At 45.8% G+C, this 15,503-nt stretch overlaps 1 protein-coding gene across 1 annotated transcript in view; it reads left to right on the top strand.

Moving 5' to 3' along the window:
• The first annotated feature begins 110 nt into the window (after positions 1-110).
• Positions 111-15,503, top strand: part of PLPPR5 (phospholipid phosphatase related 5) — a 74,014-nt gene continuing 58,621 nt past the window's right edge. The window contains exon 1 of the mRNA XM_015415691.1: positions 111-408. Coding sequence (XP_015271177.1) covers positions 154-408 — 255 coding nt within the window. The 5' untranslated portion in view covers positions 111-153. The remainder of the gene's footprint in view (positions 409-15,503) is intronic.

Below are 15,503 nucleotides of genomic sequence, written 5' to 3'. Positions count from 1 at the left end.
CTCCCCCTCCCCCTCCCCTCCCCTCCCTCCTCTCCCTCCTCCAGCTCCTGCCGCTGCTCGGGACTCGCCGCCTCCTTCTTCGCCGGTGGATGCCGCCGGGAAGCGGGCGGAGCGCGCAGCCGGGGCGGGGGGCTGCCGCGGCCGCCGGAGTACATGCCAGTGCCCTCTCCGCCGCCTCTGCTTCTCCTCCTCCGCCTCACCAGCATGCTTTACTTCCAGATGGTGATCATGGCAGGGACTGTGATGCTGGCTTATTACTTCGAGTACACCGACACCTTCGCCGTCAACGTGCAGGGCTTCTTCTGCTACGAGAGCGCCTACCGCAAGCCTTACCCGGGCCCGGAGGAGAGCAGCGCCGTCCCCCCCGTGCTCCTCTACTCCCTGGCGGCGGGGGTGCCCGTCTTGGTGGTAAGCCTTGGCCAGCCTCCGCGGCTGCTTCCCTGCCACTCACTCACTGTGGTCTCCCCTTTCTCTGACCGCCCCCCCCCCCCATAGAGGACGCCGTTCAGGGGATGCCTTCTGAAAACAGTGCACCAAAAAACCCTTTCGGGTTTCAACTTGTTGAGAGGGTGTCCTGCAAGAGGGCCGGAGAATACTGAGGAGCACTGCATGGCAAAGGGGAGAATCAGCGGGAGGGGGGCGGGGAAGGATGGCGGTCCAGTTTGGGGCAATTCTTACATGGCTGTGTCCCCCCCCCCCTTGCCACTCCCCATCTGCAGTGACTTCTTAGTTCTCTGATCACTCCCGCTTTCCTTAAGAGGCAGCTCACTCTGGGCTTCAGGGGTACCCACCACTACTGGGGCACCTCTTCATACCGGAGAAACCCTACTCCTTCCTCCAGAGCCATTTTCTAAAGACCGCTGCTGGAGTGTGTCCTCAGGTTTCTTTTTCTCTTTTGGCCAGGGCATTATGAAATCCCCAATTCTTTCAAAAAAAACAACCCAAAACACCTCCCCCTCCCCCTATTATTTCTCCCCTCTAAAGCATGTGTTAGTCACATACTGGTGGGTAGCATTCTGCTGCTGATAATGGCCACATGATAATGTTTCAGCCAGAGGAAATGACAAGCATGGGCACTTTTGACAGTGGATTCCTCTTTAAAATGGAGCAGGCATCGTTCTGTATTTTTCCGTTGGTATATTTTTGGGATATATGAGTGACAACACTTCATGGGGTATGCATCTTTTGACACAGTGTGTAAATTAAATATTATAAACCATTTGGTTTCCTGTACATAGTATGTGTGTGTGCGTTTCTAGAGATGGGGTGTGTTTTAGTACAGTACCAATAGAAAAGCAATGAAACATATGCATTTAAACAGCTCAGTGTGCAAGTTGTAATGTCCACTGACAAAAGCATTAGCATCATTTAATAATCCCTGACCATATTGAACAGATGAACAGAAAAGGGAGTGTGTGGCCATTAAGGCTGGGTTATATATAGATTCACACACACACACACTTTTATAAAAGCAAGATGCTACACAGAGTTATTCTTGTACTCAATTCATTGGGATATTTCCCCCCATTCTCATGAAGGCACTACAGATGATAGTCTTTCAGCACTAAAACTTGCAATTTCACCAACATACTCCCCTAGGGGATTTTAAAATAAAAATCTGAAATAGTTCCCATTACATCAAATGGGCTTTTGGTTGGAATCTCTTTTGTTACATATTTCTCACAGTTGTAGCCTTTAAGTTTCATGATGATTTAAGGCTGTAGACCCAACTTGTGCCCTAATTATAAGATAACTGAAGGTGGGTCAGCGCAATTTTCTTCTTGCAAAGTACAATTTGTTAAAATATGCTGGACTTGTTTCAGGCCAGAAATAATTTGATATTGGCATTGTGTTTTCCACTGTTATTTTAAACATAAACCTGAAAGATGTGGGGAGAGATCCCTTATTGTTATGTAACTATATGATTGTCTTAACTCAAAAAAAATAATAAGATTTTGTTTACATTGTGTGATGGTGCAATAGAATGAAGTCTATCGTGCAATAGAATGAAGCTATGGTGCAATAGAATGAAGCTTCCATCCTTGATCCCTTCCAGTCCGTTTTTTGCCCGGGTCATGCGACGGAGATGGTGCTTGTCGCTCTGATGGACAATCTCTGTAGGCATCTGGATCGAGGTGGTGTGGCGGCACTTGTGTTGTTAGATCTGTTGGCTGTGTTTGACACAGTCGACCGCCAGCTGCTGGCCCGCCGCCTCGTCGACGTGGGGATTCAGGGGCTTGCTCTTCAGTGGTTTGCCTCTTTTCTCCAAGGTCGGGGACAGAGGGTGGCGATTGGGGACCAGTGGTCCCGAAGGCATTCCCTTGAGTGTGGGGTGCCCCAGGGAGCTGTGTCATCCCCTATGTTGTTTAAAATCTATATGCGCTCCCTCGCCCAGATTGCCCAGAGGGGTGGGCTTGGGTGTCATCAATATGCTGATGATACCCAGCTCTATCTGATGCTAGGCGGCCAGTCAGACTCTGGTCCCGATGACCTTCATTGGGCATTACAAGCTGTGGCTGGTTGGCTCAGACTGAGTAGGCTGAAATTAAACCTGGCAAAGACGGAGGTCCTGGGTCTGAGTCGGACTGGTTTGGGGTTGGGGCTCCCGCTCCCGGCCTTCGGTGGGGTGCCGTTGGTGCCTGTGCGGGAGGTTAGGAGTTTGGGGGTGCTCCTTGTATAGAAATATTAATTCCTGTAGGCCTCATGTCTCCCTTTGAATGTTATGTAGCATCATGTTTCCCCTTGGAATGCCTTTTGCTCTCACCTCCTGGTGTTCTAGCTTCCTATGCCTGACCATTTGCTCAATTGCCATGCCATATAACGACACATGTTTCACACTTCTGGCAGACCTACTGGAGCCTAGTTAGGCCTAGCTGCCAGGAGTCACGTACCACATGGAGGAGTGGTTAGAGGGAGTGGTTAGAGCTTGGGATCACATTCTGCAGGTGTGGCTTCAATACTACTGACCACTCAAGACACTTGGACAATTTCAGATCGTGTTCATTGGCTCCTGGCCCGGGTCATTTGAATCCTGAAATTGGCCCTTATTAGTCTGAAAACAAAGACATGAGCTCAGATTTTCTGCTTGCAAATCTGTTCTTGCTATCTACTGTCTGTGGACTTATTCTGACATGCTTTGTTTCTGCCATGTGGCTGGCAGACAAAGGATCCTGGGTTGCAGCTCAACACATGGCTGCATACTGGCACAAAGATGAAACTTAAGTGGACTTTGTTAAAATGGACCGCCTTGGACTATTGACCCTTCTTCTTGTTGGTAAATATACCCTATTGTATAGTTAGGCAACAAACTTGCATAGCCTTTCTTATTTTTCTAATCTCCTATGGTCTGATTACAAGTTTCTGCTAATAAACTTTATTCTGTTTTAATACTGTGTCTGATGGATGTACCTTTGACTCCAAGCCTTAAATCCTGTGCTTGAACTGCTTTGCCAACTGTTGCTACCTTGCTAAGAATATTCTTGTGATAAGTCCCAAAAGCCAGTCAAGAGTCTGAGCCTCCTCTTGGACTGGAAGGGGATCATAGTGGAAGGTTCTGGTGGCACGTGTCTGTAAATCCATAGAGAGACTACCTCTCTTGGGTTTTTGTGTAAAATACTTTGTCTCAGTCCATGATCCTTTCCTTTCACAGTCCTGGATTGGTCTGGGGGAAAGACAGGATCATGACATGGTGGCTTTAGCGTGGGGATGTATGAACTGGAGTCAAATGTCATCATCTGGGTATTTTTGCCCTGTGTGCAGAGCTTGCTCAGGCTAGGGAGGAGTTTTCTTATTTTACTATAGTGGTAGATAGAGATTTTGCTGCTATGGCTGAGGGAGGTGATTCCTTCAGCATGGACAATGCATCTCTGCTCACTGTGGATGACGTGAGGGACCAGGATGAATTCTGGGATGCTGCTGACGCTGGAGAACCGGTTGTGCGTCCAAGGAGAGCCCCTCTATACCAGAGAGAGGTGGAGCACGGCAGAAGCGCAGACGACTGGCTGTTTGCTGGCTCTACAGACCCTCATGGTGCACAGAAGGAAGATTGGAGTCTGCCTCGACGCCCTTCTCATCTCCGCGCTTGGGACCAGCCCGCAGCCTGGCAGGCAGCTAGCCACAACCCCGGGGTTGAAGGCTTTTCCAGAGGTCGGAAGGAGCTGTTCACAGATAAGCCTCGACAGCCTGCTGATGATTCCAGCAAGAGAGGTGGTGAGCATAATCCTAATGCCTCCCCCAATAGGGAAAGCGGGATATAAATCTAAAAATAAATAAATATAAACAAATAAATAAATAAGTGTATCTATCCCTAAAAATGTTGTCTGCTCATACTTGTATCTTCCTCTGATTTTGGGAAATGGAACAGTGAGAGTATAGAGTGTAACATTATTTTCAAATTGTAGAGTTTAGGCTGCAGTCTGCTTCATGAGATGTATAAAATGGAATTACTAGCAGGCATAGGTAGTAGACTCCTCTGTTGACATAATCAACAAAACAGAGTTTCCTTAGTGAAGATACCCTTTAAATCAGGTTCCGTGTGTGAATGCCGTGCCAAGTCATGTGCACATTGCCTTGACATGAAATACTTTGGCATCAGTCAGGGGGGCTGTGTTGCCCACTATACACACAATTGTTTTAAACTCAGTGGGATTCATGCAAGTGCAGTAATGATCCAGTGGTATATGACATGAATGTGTGCTCCCTGTAGAGTGATTTACAACTCTATTCTCTGTAGCAATGTGTGTTATTGCCCTGAGTTGTGAGAAGTCCTTGGAACTAGGCATTTTTGCGGCATTTTTGTAATATTTGCTTTGTATACACATATACACCACTACATCAAATCGAGAGAGAGAGAGAGAGATTCTGTACCCCCAGGTGCTTCAGGCAATTCTAAGCAACTTCTCTGTCTGTCCTTTTTGGTATCTAAAATGGTGCTTCCTTTTCACACGGACCCCCCTCTGCTGCTTCCCTTTAGATAGGCAAGAAGCACACATTTTCCAAACTGTGATGAGCACTTGAACAAAACCATTTCTTGACTCTCAAGGCCCATCAAGGAGATACCTATGTTGGGTTGGTCATTAAGACACATGACCATTCCTTTTGTTCTGTAGGGTAGACTGAACCCAGTATTCAGAGGGGAAACCCACAACAGTATATTTCCCTGACACACATCATCCATCAGATAAAGTGGAATTTAGCTCCATAAAAGCTAATGTCACAACAGATCATGCTCTGTTATCACAAAGTGCTTTGGGAAGAAAGGATTTCAGAAACAACTTTATTCTTATTTTTCCCTATGAAGTGCTTTAGGAGGAGTTTAGAGGTTCTCTCTCTGTCTGTTTGTCTGTCTGTCTCTCTTTCTTCCTAGCATTAGCACCCCACCTTCTCTCCTTAGACAATCTGGTAACAGTTTGAAAGACACTTTGTGTATTCCTCATTTTATGTAGGATTTTTGCCTCTAGTCCAGGGATTGTCACATGCCACTGGAGGTGGTCAGGGACTTCTGCACATTCTCATGTGAAATAAAGATTATTAGTGGAAGTTTAGAAGGGAGATCCAAAGTTTAAGAAAGTCAGTCTGTGCCCTATGTAATTTAACTGTTCAAGTAATCCCATCATTTGGTTCTTTGATAGATTCTGTACAGATTGAAGATGAGAAGCCCCAGGAAAAAAAGGAAGCATGGGGGGGGGGTTCCCCCCTGGATGTTTTTTGGGGGGGGGGGGGGGAAGCACAGAAAAAAATCCCTGTGATATACTTTTTCCCTATGAAGTGCTTTAGAATGGAAAAATGGAAATTTTGGGGGACAACTTTGAAAACTCCTATCAAATATGTCCTAAGTAGGGATGGGCACAAACTGGGAAAACAGAGGTCTGTTGTGGTTTGTGGGGTCACATGGACCACGAACTTTCATAAACCTCCTGGTTTAATTAACTAGTTTGTTTTGTGGGATTTGTGATGTGGTGTGGGGGGCCTTCCCTCCCTCCTTTCTGCTGGCGGCAGCTCCCCAAGGCCAGCGGAATGGAAGGGGGGGAGATCTTTCAAAAGCTATTTAAAGGGAACGCTTGGAAGCTGGGGAGGGGTGGAGTAAAAGGGATTGCTGAAATGGCTTGCATCTATCTCAGTCTAACAGCTGACGGGTGCTCCAGCCCTGCCTTTGGGCTGAAATGGATGCAAGCCATTTCAGCGATCCCTCTCACTCCCCCCCAAACCCCACCACGAACTTCTGAAAACCACGTGGAGGGTTGTGGGAGGGTCATGGACAGGGATGGGCATGAACCTTGGTTTGTGAACCATGAACTGGCTATGTTTGTCACGAAATTAGGTTTTTGATGAGGTCCATGCCCTTCCTTAGTCCTAAAATAGCACAGTGTGCAACAGTTTGCAGTTTTGTCCTGCTTTTTCATTGAGTGTCTTTGCTATCTGGCTCATAGAAAACTAATATGTTTATGCGTCTTATAATGTATAATTATGCCAAGTAATACAATTTTATATGCTAAGTTATACATGATTCATTTTATATTGTGAAAGTAGCAAAAGAGATTGAACTTGAGCATTCTACTTAGTGGGGAAAGAGGAACACATGGGAAGAGACCTACTTCTTAATTAGTCATGTCACATGATTAACATCACTGAATGTAAAACGTTCTGGTGGGCAGACTGTTTCCCAAGATATTAATTTTTAGATGCTTTGTTTCCAAGTTACATATTAATAATATGCTTTTGTTTGAATCCAGTGGCACCTTTAAGACCAACAAAGTTTTATTCAAGGTAAAAGCTTTTTGTGTGCATGCACACTTCTTCAAGATACAATGAAATGGAAGTTACTAGTTCATATATTAGCATACAGCATTGCTGCCCATCCCCTACATATATGTATGGAGTGGTAACGTCCATTTCATTGCATTTGAAGAAGTGTGCACGCACACGAAAGCTTATACCTTGACTAAAACTTTATTGGTCTTCAAGGTACCCCTGGACTTAAAATATTTTTTTGGTATTTTTTCTTTCTTTTCTTTTTTCTTTTTGGAAACCCCCAAGAGGGTAATTTTATTGGTTTTTAATAGACTACATAACTACAACAGAAAATATAGGAAGGGGGACTACAACTAGGGATAAAGAAAAGATCCCTAACCCACACTAACTAAAAACCCAAGAGTAGGAGATCATTTCCGTGTTAATCTACATGTTAGTCAATACGTGTTACTATAACAATATACTTGTGAGTTATTTTTGTGTTTAATCTATTTATTGGGTTTTCAATATGCTACACACAAACATCACATACATTCTCAAAAACAATACAGATACATCCTAGGAAATTTTATCAGTTACCATAACACACATTGATCTCTTAATCCTGGAGGCTAGAGGCTGTTTACTTGTGAGTTATTTTAAACTACTGCTTCAATGTTAATAATTTTAATATTTTGAGAACACTTCTTGAGCATCTTATTTTCATAGGGCTATTTTCAGAGTCCTTCTGCACTTACTTCTGTCTTCTTTCTCTGAAATCATACACCGTTTTGCTTGCTCCTGCACCCGCACCCACTTCCTCCCCAGAGTCCTCCCCAATTCCAGAGGTAGCAGAGTCACTCAATTTTGTTTCTTCATCTTTGAGTTCTGCTTCTGGCCCCAGCTGTCGTCTCAAAAAATTCCTTTGCTTTAAAGATGGAGTCAATCTTCTCTCTTTTATCATTAATTTTAAAGAAGATACCTTCAGGGATTGCCCAGTAATATTGTATTCCGTTTGTCTGGAGGAATGAAATTAATTCTTTGTAGCTTTTCCTCTTTTGACGGATTTCAAATGGAATGTCTTTTAGAGTCTTAATATTTGTATTCCCAAACATCAGTGGTTTTGCCGAAGTTGCCTTTAATATAACATCTCTGGTCTGTCTTCTTGCAAACTTGACTACAATCTCCCCAGGCAGGCTATTTTTTTAATGTAATTAGAGTATACCCGATAGGTAGTCTCTATATCTTTTATTATTTCCTTCGCTGATAAACCTGTTACCGGAGCGATGATCGCTCCCAGAGTCTTCTTCAAATCTTCTTTTTCCTTTTCAGGCAGTCCCTGAAATCTGAGAGTCATGTTTGCTTTCTCCATTTGCAGCTAAAGTAAACGGTTTTCCTGCAGCTTTTGTTTTATTTCCACCTCTGTCACTCTTTTCTTCATCTTTTTGTTCCTGGTGTCCATCTCTACCAGCTTCTCAGTTGCCTGCTCCACTTTTTTCTCCGTCTCTGCCAGCTGGCGCTGCTGCAAGGTGAAGTTTTGATTTAGTGTGGCCAGTTGCTGGTTAATACCACCGAGCTGCTCCAATACCGGTTTCAGCATATCCGCTAACATCTTCATGACGTCTGCTCCCTCTTCCAATCTTGGACTTTGGCTCCCTTTCGGTTTTATTTTCCCTCGTGGAACCGCCATGTTCTCTCTTTCTTTACAATTCAACACCTCTGTTTCAGAGCTTGAAAGACTCGCCGTTTCTCTATCGTTCAAGTAAGTCTCTCAAAATGTAACGCTGTTTCTCCCCCCTCTCCCCCCTTCGCTTCTTTGATCTATTCAATTGCTCAGGAGGCGTCCCTCCCTGCACTCTGCTTTCTCCACCGGGGGGCCCTTCACTTTACAAGAACAGTCCGTTTATCACTCACGTTCATTGTTGGTCACTTCTGACCTCGCTCTCTTCCATCGCTATTCCACTTGATCTCCTGCGCTTGTCCCGGTCAGATTAGTTTACACCCATAGGTCCCCCATCGGCTGGACCATCAGGGTGGAGGGAAGCCTCTATTCCATGGCTTCGAGCCATTGAAGAGGCTAACCCTCAAAAGCCCTCTGGCTTGGAACCCACCGCAAGGGTTCCGTGGGAGTGCCACTTGAGGTGGCACCCCTCCAAGCCGAAGGTGTGCTAGTCACCTCCTCAAGCTCCGAGAAGAGCGACCGCCATCATCGATCCACCCACCGGAACCAGTATTTTTTCTTTTGGTATTTTCCATATGTGCATGTATGTGTGCACACCTGAAAGTCATGGCGACCTCTGGTGACTGACCCCTACTGGGGGCCTAGAGGATATTCAGAGAGGTGGCTGAATAAAGCCTGCCCCTGCCTCCCACCTGTGGTATTTCAAAGAGGTCTCCTATCCAAGTATAAACTGCATAAACTGCAAGTAGCATTATTCAGTCTAAAATTCACCTAATTGAGTTGGATCTTCCCAAGTAGACTACTTCACAGAGTTGCTGTGCAGATAAAATGCAGGTAATAATAGAAATTGGCACTGGGATGGACAAAGTGTATATGAAAGAGATTACTATATTGGCTACATCTGTTAGTCAATTAATTGGTTAGATTAATTTGTTTTAAAACTTTTAATGGACTCAAAATGTGTCCCTGATTAATCAGGCAGCTATTTTTTTTTTTAAATTACACTATCTTAGAAACGTGTTCTCCCTTCATTCACACAGGAGGAATGTCTCTTCTAAGAGAACACCTGCTACAACATATTTAAAAAATTAATACTTGCTACAACATATTTTAAAAATTAAGTACAGTGTTAATCAGTCAATTAATTAATCAATGTATTACCTAAAATACATATGATTAATCAGCCCAGATATCTTTAATTGAATGATGGTTCTAATTGCGATGAGCAATCTGGGATACAATTCTTGGTGCTTGGGGGGGCAACAGTGGGAGGGCTTCTAGTGTCCTGGCTGCACTGATGGACCTCCTGATGGCACCTGGTATTTTTGGCCACTGTGTGACAGAGTGTTGGACTAGGTGGGCCTTTGGCCTGATCCAACATTGGCATCTCATATGTTCTTAATTAGATATGTTTTGTGTTTGTTGCTCCTTTCAGTGTCCTTTCAGTGCCTGATGATTTATTTATTTATTATTTTGATTTATACCCCACCCTCCCCGCAAGCAGAATTATATGTCTACCAGCTAACAGTTTGTCAAGTTTGGTGGCCAGGGGTGGAAAGATAGTTGTGTGACATACTCTCTAACCAAGTAGGGTCTTAGAATGTGGTGGGGTTGTTTGAGAGCTCTAACAAGTTTAATGCTGAGAGTTCCATAAAGAGAGCTCCCACTGTTTCTGGTTCTCTAAAAATTAGGGGGCAAAACCCAATTTGGACAGGGAACACAGCAGAGAAAGAGGAGTTGTCAATCTGAAATGCCCCAGGGAGATAGCCAACTTTCCTTGTTGGGAAACCATGTGTTCCCACAATGGGACACCAAGCAGCTCCCTGGGAATGTTTCAGATTGGGAAAATGTCACTGGAGTGGGGGTGGTTAACCTCTCCTCCCTATGCCATGGTTCCAATCTGAATTGGATCCCCCAACAGATATACTTGATTTTTTTTTTTAGAGAAAAAGGAGCATGGAACCCCAGGCATCAGATCTACTTAGCCCTAAAGCTGTTAATAAATATTAATGCTTTTGTTAGGCGGGGCACAGTGTGCGTGCTACACAATACTTTAAAGGTTACCTGTTGGTGGAGGATGGACCACTTATTGGCAAGGGAAGCTGATAGGCTATATTGATTTCCTTTGCAGGCTAAGAACTAAGTTACTACTGCTTGCACAATCCCATTTTAGGTTGGGTTTATTAGTTATGCTAGACTGTTGGGAATTTTTTAAAAATAATTCCCCCTAACAGCAAAGCAGGGAGCCCTTTGGTGATCAGTAAGGCAGTAAAATCCTGGCTCCTGTTGGAGAAAGAGGTGTCTATGACCACAAAAATGCCTTTTTCCCAACAACATCTGGTTAGGATAAGGTTGCCAAGTCGGGTGTTGCGCCACAGTGGGGGACTCCCAGCTGGCGTCTGGATCACTTTGCGCACGCACTGCACGCACATCACCCGGAAGTGACGTGACGACACCGGGCACGCTGGGGGCGGGGCCACGGCCATCCGAGGGAAAACCATAGAGTTTTCCCTCGGATGACCGTGGCCCTGCCCCCAGCGTGCCCGGCGTGGTTGTGTCATTTCCGGGTGACACGCACGTTGGGGTGGGGCTCCCTTCGGGGCCTGATCCGTCGGCGGCAGGGAACGGGCTTCTGGGGTGGTGTTTTCCCCGCCCCCCGGGGGGGTCTTGGCAAGCCTAGGTTAGGAAGCTTATTTCTTGTTTGTAGAATCTGATCTGGCCAGATATCTGATCTAGCTTTGAATTTGAGATCTTAAATTAAGACAGTTTAAATAATTAGGTGAGCATTTCTCAACATAGCACTGAGAAATCTTAAAAAAACCTTACACTTTGATAATTTCTGCAAAAAAAATTGAGTAATTTTAGCTCACCAAAGTATTTCTAGATGTGGTTTAATGTGTATTCTGCCCAGGCCTATGGAATCAAGTTGGGCCATGGCATATTTGAGAAGAGGAAAAATTGTGTTACTCATAAGGAGACAGTTATGAGTTAGTGGAGGAGACACTAAAAATGACTCTCTTGCTCTCCCTTCCTCCCTCCTTGTACTTTTATCTGTAGGGAAACATTGTCAAAAGAGTGACGTTGGTTAATTTTAGAGATGATGGCAGAATGTTAGGCAGAAAAGGCTGTTTCCTAGTGATGTGATGTTCACTCCTTTTAGGGCTTTTCTAGACCAAAATGTGTATCTGTGAATTGTACCCAGAAGACTATCAGAAGCTGATGCAGGCTGTGCTGAGTAAGGAACTGAGAATTTACTTTTCTTTAAGTGACTGAAGTATTTAATATCCAAAGGTCACAATATGTCAAGATATTTTTAGAACTTCTATTATATCCTGAAATCTCTTTAAGAGAAAATAAATGTATGCTTGCTGGATTCCTGTATCAACTACTGTAATACAGAAATGGAAGTTTTTATTTCAGTTCTATTTATGGTGTTTACACAGGTCCCCCCCCCCCCCCCACTTAGTGGGGCTGGTTGCTTTTTCAGCTGTGTTATGACAGCTAGTAAATATTCAACAGCCTAATCATTTTGCCTCTAGTTAAAATAATTTTTAGGGTTCTTCCCTGCTCCTCTGGTTTCAAGGACCCCAACCTCCCCATCTTTTTACTGGACTTATATTGCTTTACTCATCTTGGAAAGAAGAATGTGAATTAAGAAGTCTTGAAGTGACTTACAATTTGTAGCACATCTAATGTGACAAAATTATTCAAGTGATCATAAACTTTAGGAATTTTTTTAAAAAATTAGAATTTGGCTTTGTTATTGGCTAATTTTCTGAGGCAAGAAAAAGAAGAAGAAGAGATTTATACCCCACCCTTCACTTGGAGTCTCAGAGTGGCTTACGAACTCCTTTTCCTTCTCCCACTGAGGTAGAGGACATCTCCATGGGTTATTCCCATTGTTCCTTTAGGGAGGCAGGAAATACTTTTTTCTCCTTCCTGTTGGCGCCTTAGGAATAGCCCTGCCCCTCAGTTCTATTCCTGCCTCTTAGGGAGTAGCAGCTAGGGACAGAGTTCTGCAATTCTCTCCATCTACTTTCTCTTTCAATTCTTTCTATTTTGCTCTATATTGCTCTCTTTTATTCCTCAGTCTCTCTGTCTCTCTCTGCCTCTCTCCCCCTACTTTTTACTCTATTTTTTACCTTCTTGCTCCTGCTTGGAGCCAGAAGACGTCGAGAGGCGAGTCCCTCCTGTGTGCTCATCGGGCCTGTGCGATGGCTACCGAGCACTCAGAAGATTTTTCATCAGGGGACGAGGTAACAACGCTCACTGCGGCGACGGACGGAGCGCAACTCGGCAGTGGGGCCTACCTGCCTTCAAGGCTTGTTTGTGCCACCCCAACAAGCGCAGCAGAGGTGGCGCCAGTGGTGCAGTGTGCACTCAAGCACCACTGGCCGCAAGAAGAACCAGGGCCTGCTAATTCCAGGCAGGCGAAGATCGGTGGCCATCTTGAAGAAGCAGAGCCGAATCCGGACGCTATCTCCAGGCCTCTGCAGTGCAACGCTGGAACGGACGGAGTTTGTAAGCCCTCCGATTCGCGTTCCCTGGGCCCAGAGTTAGATCGCAGGGAGGGTATCACCTTCCAAGGGGCCTTAATCAACCCAGCAGATCTGATGCTAACCTTTCGCCAGGCCATGCAGGAGGGCATCTCCACCTTCTGTGAGAGGGCGGGTATCCCCGGACATGGGCCGTTCCCAGGACAACCGTCCCAGCCTCCTTCAGCTTGGCTCACTAAGGCTGCCCAAAAAGCACCCCCAAGACCCAGTAGGGGTTCTAGAGAGGAGCAATGGAAAGATGAGGAGTCTGTTGGGTCCATGCAGGAGGACAGAGAAGAAGGGGGATTCCTCTCAGATGAGGAGGTGGAGGATCTTAAGATGCCTGAACAGGCTAGTCGCTTTTTTAAAGCGGAGGACTACCACTACTTCTTGTCCAAAGCCCTGAAGGCTTTAAAGATACAGGAAACTCCTCCCTCCGAGGACTTGGCCTCTTCAAGATCTAAGCTAAAATCCAGATCTAGAGGTGACCAGGAGTTCTTCCCTCCTGAGGAGTATGTGGAAAATGTCTTTCCCTTTCCGGACTATTTTGAACGTCAGCTAAGGGTGGCATGGGACAAGCCAACTGCTAACAAGCAGTTCCCAGATTTTGTAAAAAAGATGTATGCCTTGCCCAGTTATGCGAATGAACTGTTACAGGCTCCACCAGTGGACGGTCCCGTGGTGGCTATCCAGTCAACAGGTCTAGTCTCAAAGGATGGACACGGTTCCATATGTGATCCTATTAATAAAAAGGCTGATGCCACACAGAAGAGATTACATGAGTCCATTGCCATGATTGTCAAGGTGGCGGCTACGGCGTCAATCGCTTCCAGGGCTTCCATTGTCTGGATAAGAAAGCTCATTCAGATGTTAACGGAAAACAACAGAGGCCTGTTGGAAGGTGCTACGTGCATTCTTAAAGGAGCGTCCTTCACTGCTGATGCCACCCTGGACGCTGGCTTCCGCGACAGTGACCAGAAGGCTTCTCTGGCTAAGAGCACGGCAAGCGGACTTTCAGTCTAAAATGACGGTCCCCTTGTATCCTTTCCAGGGAGATCGCCTCTTCGGAGAGGCTTTGGACAAGATACTCGTGGAAACGCGAGACAAGAAAAAAGCATTGCCCCGGAACCTACGCAATGTGGACAGACGGAATTCTCATTTCTTTCGCACCAACCATGCGCTGCCGTGTTTTCACCAGGACCAGCGAAAAAACACCTGGGGCTCATCTAAGCCTACTGGGAAGAGGAGTTCCTTCAATCCCAGATTCAACAAACCTGATAGAGATGACAGGGGCAACAAGCCCAAGCAAGCATGACTATGCTCTTCTTCCAGGGGGGGCAAGACTTTTGGAGTTTTCCCAGTCCTGGAAGGACTCCCAAGCAGATGCCTGGGCCATAGAAGTTGTATCCCAGGGTTACACAAACAAATTCCATTGCACCCCACCAGAAAGATTCCTGGTCTCACCTATCAGCAGGTCAAGCACCAAGCAATCTCTAGTGAACAGAGCCTTACAGCATCTACTAGAGATACGAGTCATAGAACCGGTACCTCCATCAGAACGCGGACATGGCCTATATTCTATCCTGTTCCTGGTTCCCAAGAGAAACAGAGATTGGAGAGCCATCCTGGATCTCAAGTTTCTCAACAAGTTCATAAAGCTGCGCCATTTTCGCATGGAGACACTATGGTCCATCACGGAGAACCTGTCACCCGGAGACTTCCTGTCATCAATAGATCTTACAGAAGCATATCTCCACGTTCCCATCCACCCAGCTCACAAGAGGTTCCTTCGTTTCTGTGTGGGCAAACATCACTATCAGTATCGAGCACTACCATTCGGATTGTCCACGGCACCCAGGCTGTTTTCCAAGCTACTGATCAATCCTGTGGTACACCTCCGGAACCAAGGTATCCATATTCACCCGTATCTCGACGATCTGCTTGTGCATGGCAACGACAGAGCATCAGCAATCCAGAAAACTGAGCGAACTTTACTGTGTTTACAGACACCCAGTTTTGTCGTGAACTTCTTGGCCAAGAGTGTAATCCAGCCGTCCGAGAGGCTCGAACACCTGGGAGTGATCATCGATACGACATGCAATACTCTCTTTCTGCCATCAGCCAAGGCCATCAAAATTCAGGAACTGACATCCAGTGTTGTACGCAACCCGGTGTCCTCCCTCATGACCCTGGCCAAGTTACTGGGTCTCTTGATATCTTGCATAGACATGATCCAATGGGCACGCCTGCATGCCAGACCGTTACAACGCTTTCTCAGACCCTATCAGCGGCATATCATGGAGCGAAGAGACTACTCTCTCAGGGTCCCTGCCTTGGTTCGCACCAGCCGGAGGTGGTGGACGTGTATGCACAACTTGACAAAGGGCAGGGTTTACTATGCTCCTGTAGCTGTAGAGATTTTTACAGACGCCTGCCTGTCGGGCTGGGGAGCCATCCTGGCAGGAGCGCCCATTCAGGGTCAATGGTCGGAGGAGGAACAACTTCTTCCAATCAACCTTCTGGAGTTGAGAGCGATACGTTTGGCGCTAGAACACTTT

Source organism: Gekko japonicus, unplaced genomic scaffold, assembly GCF_001447785.1.
Source record: "Gekko japonicus isolate JY-2015 unplaced genomic scaffold, Gekko_japonicus_V1.1 scaffold3918, whole genome shotgun sequence".
NCBI classification, from domain to species: domain Eukaryota; kingdom Metazoa; phylum Chordata; class Lepidosauria; order Squamata; family Gekkonidae; genus Gekko; species Gekko japonicus.
The sequence above is the reverse complement of the archived record's forward strand: the minus strand, read 5'-3'. Positions and strand labels throughout refer to the sequence as shown.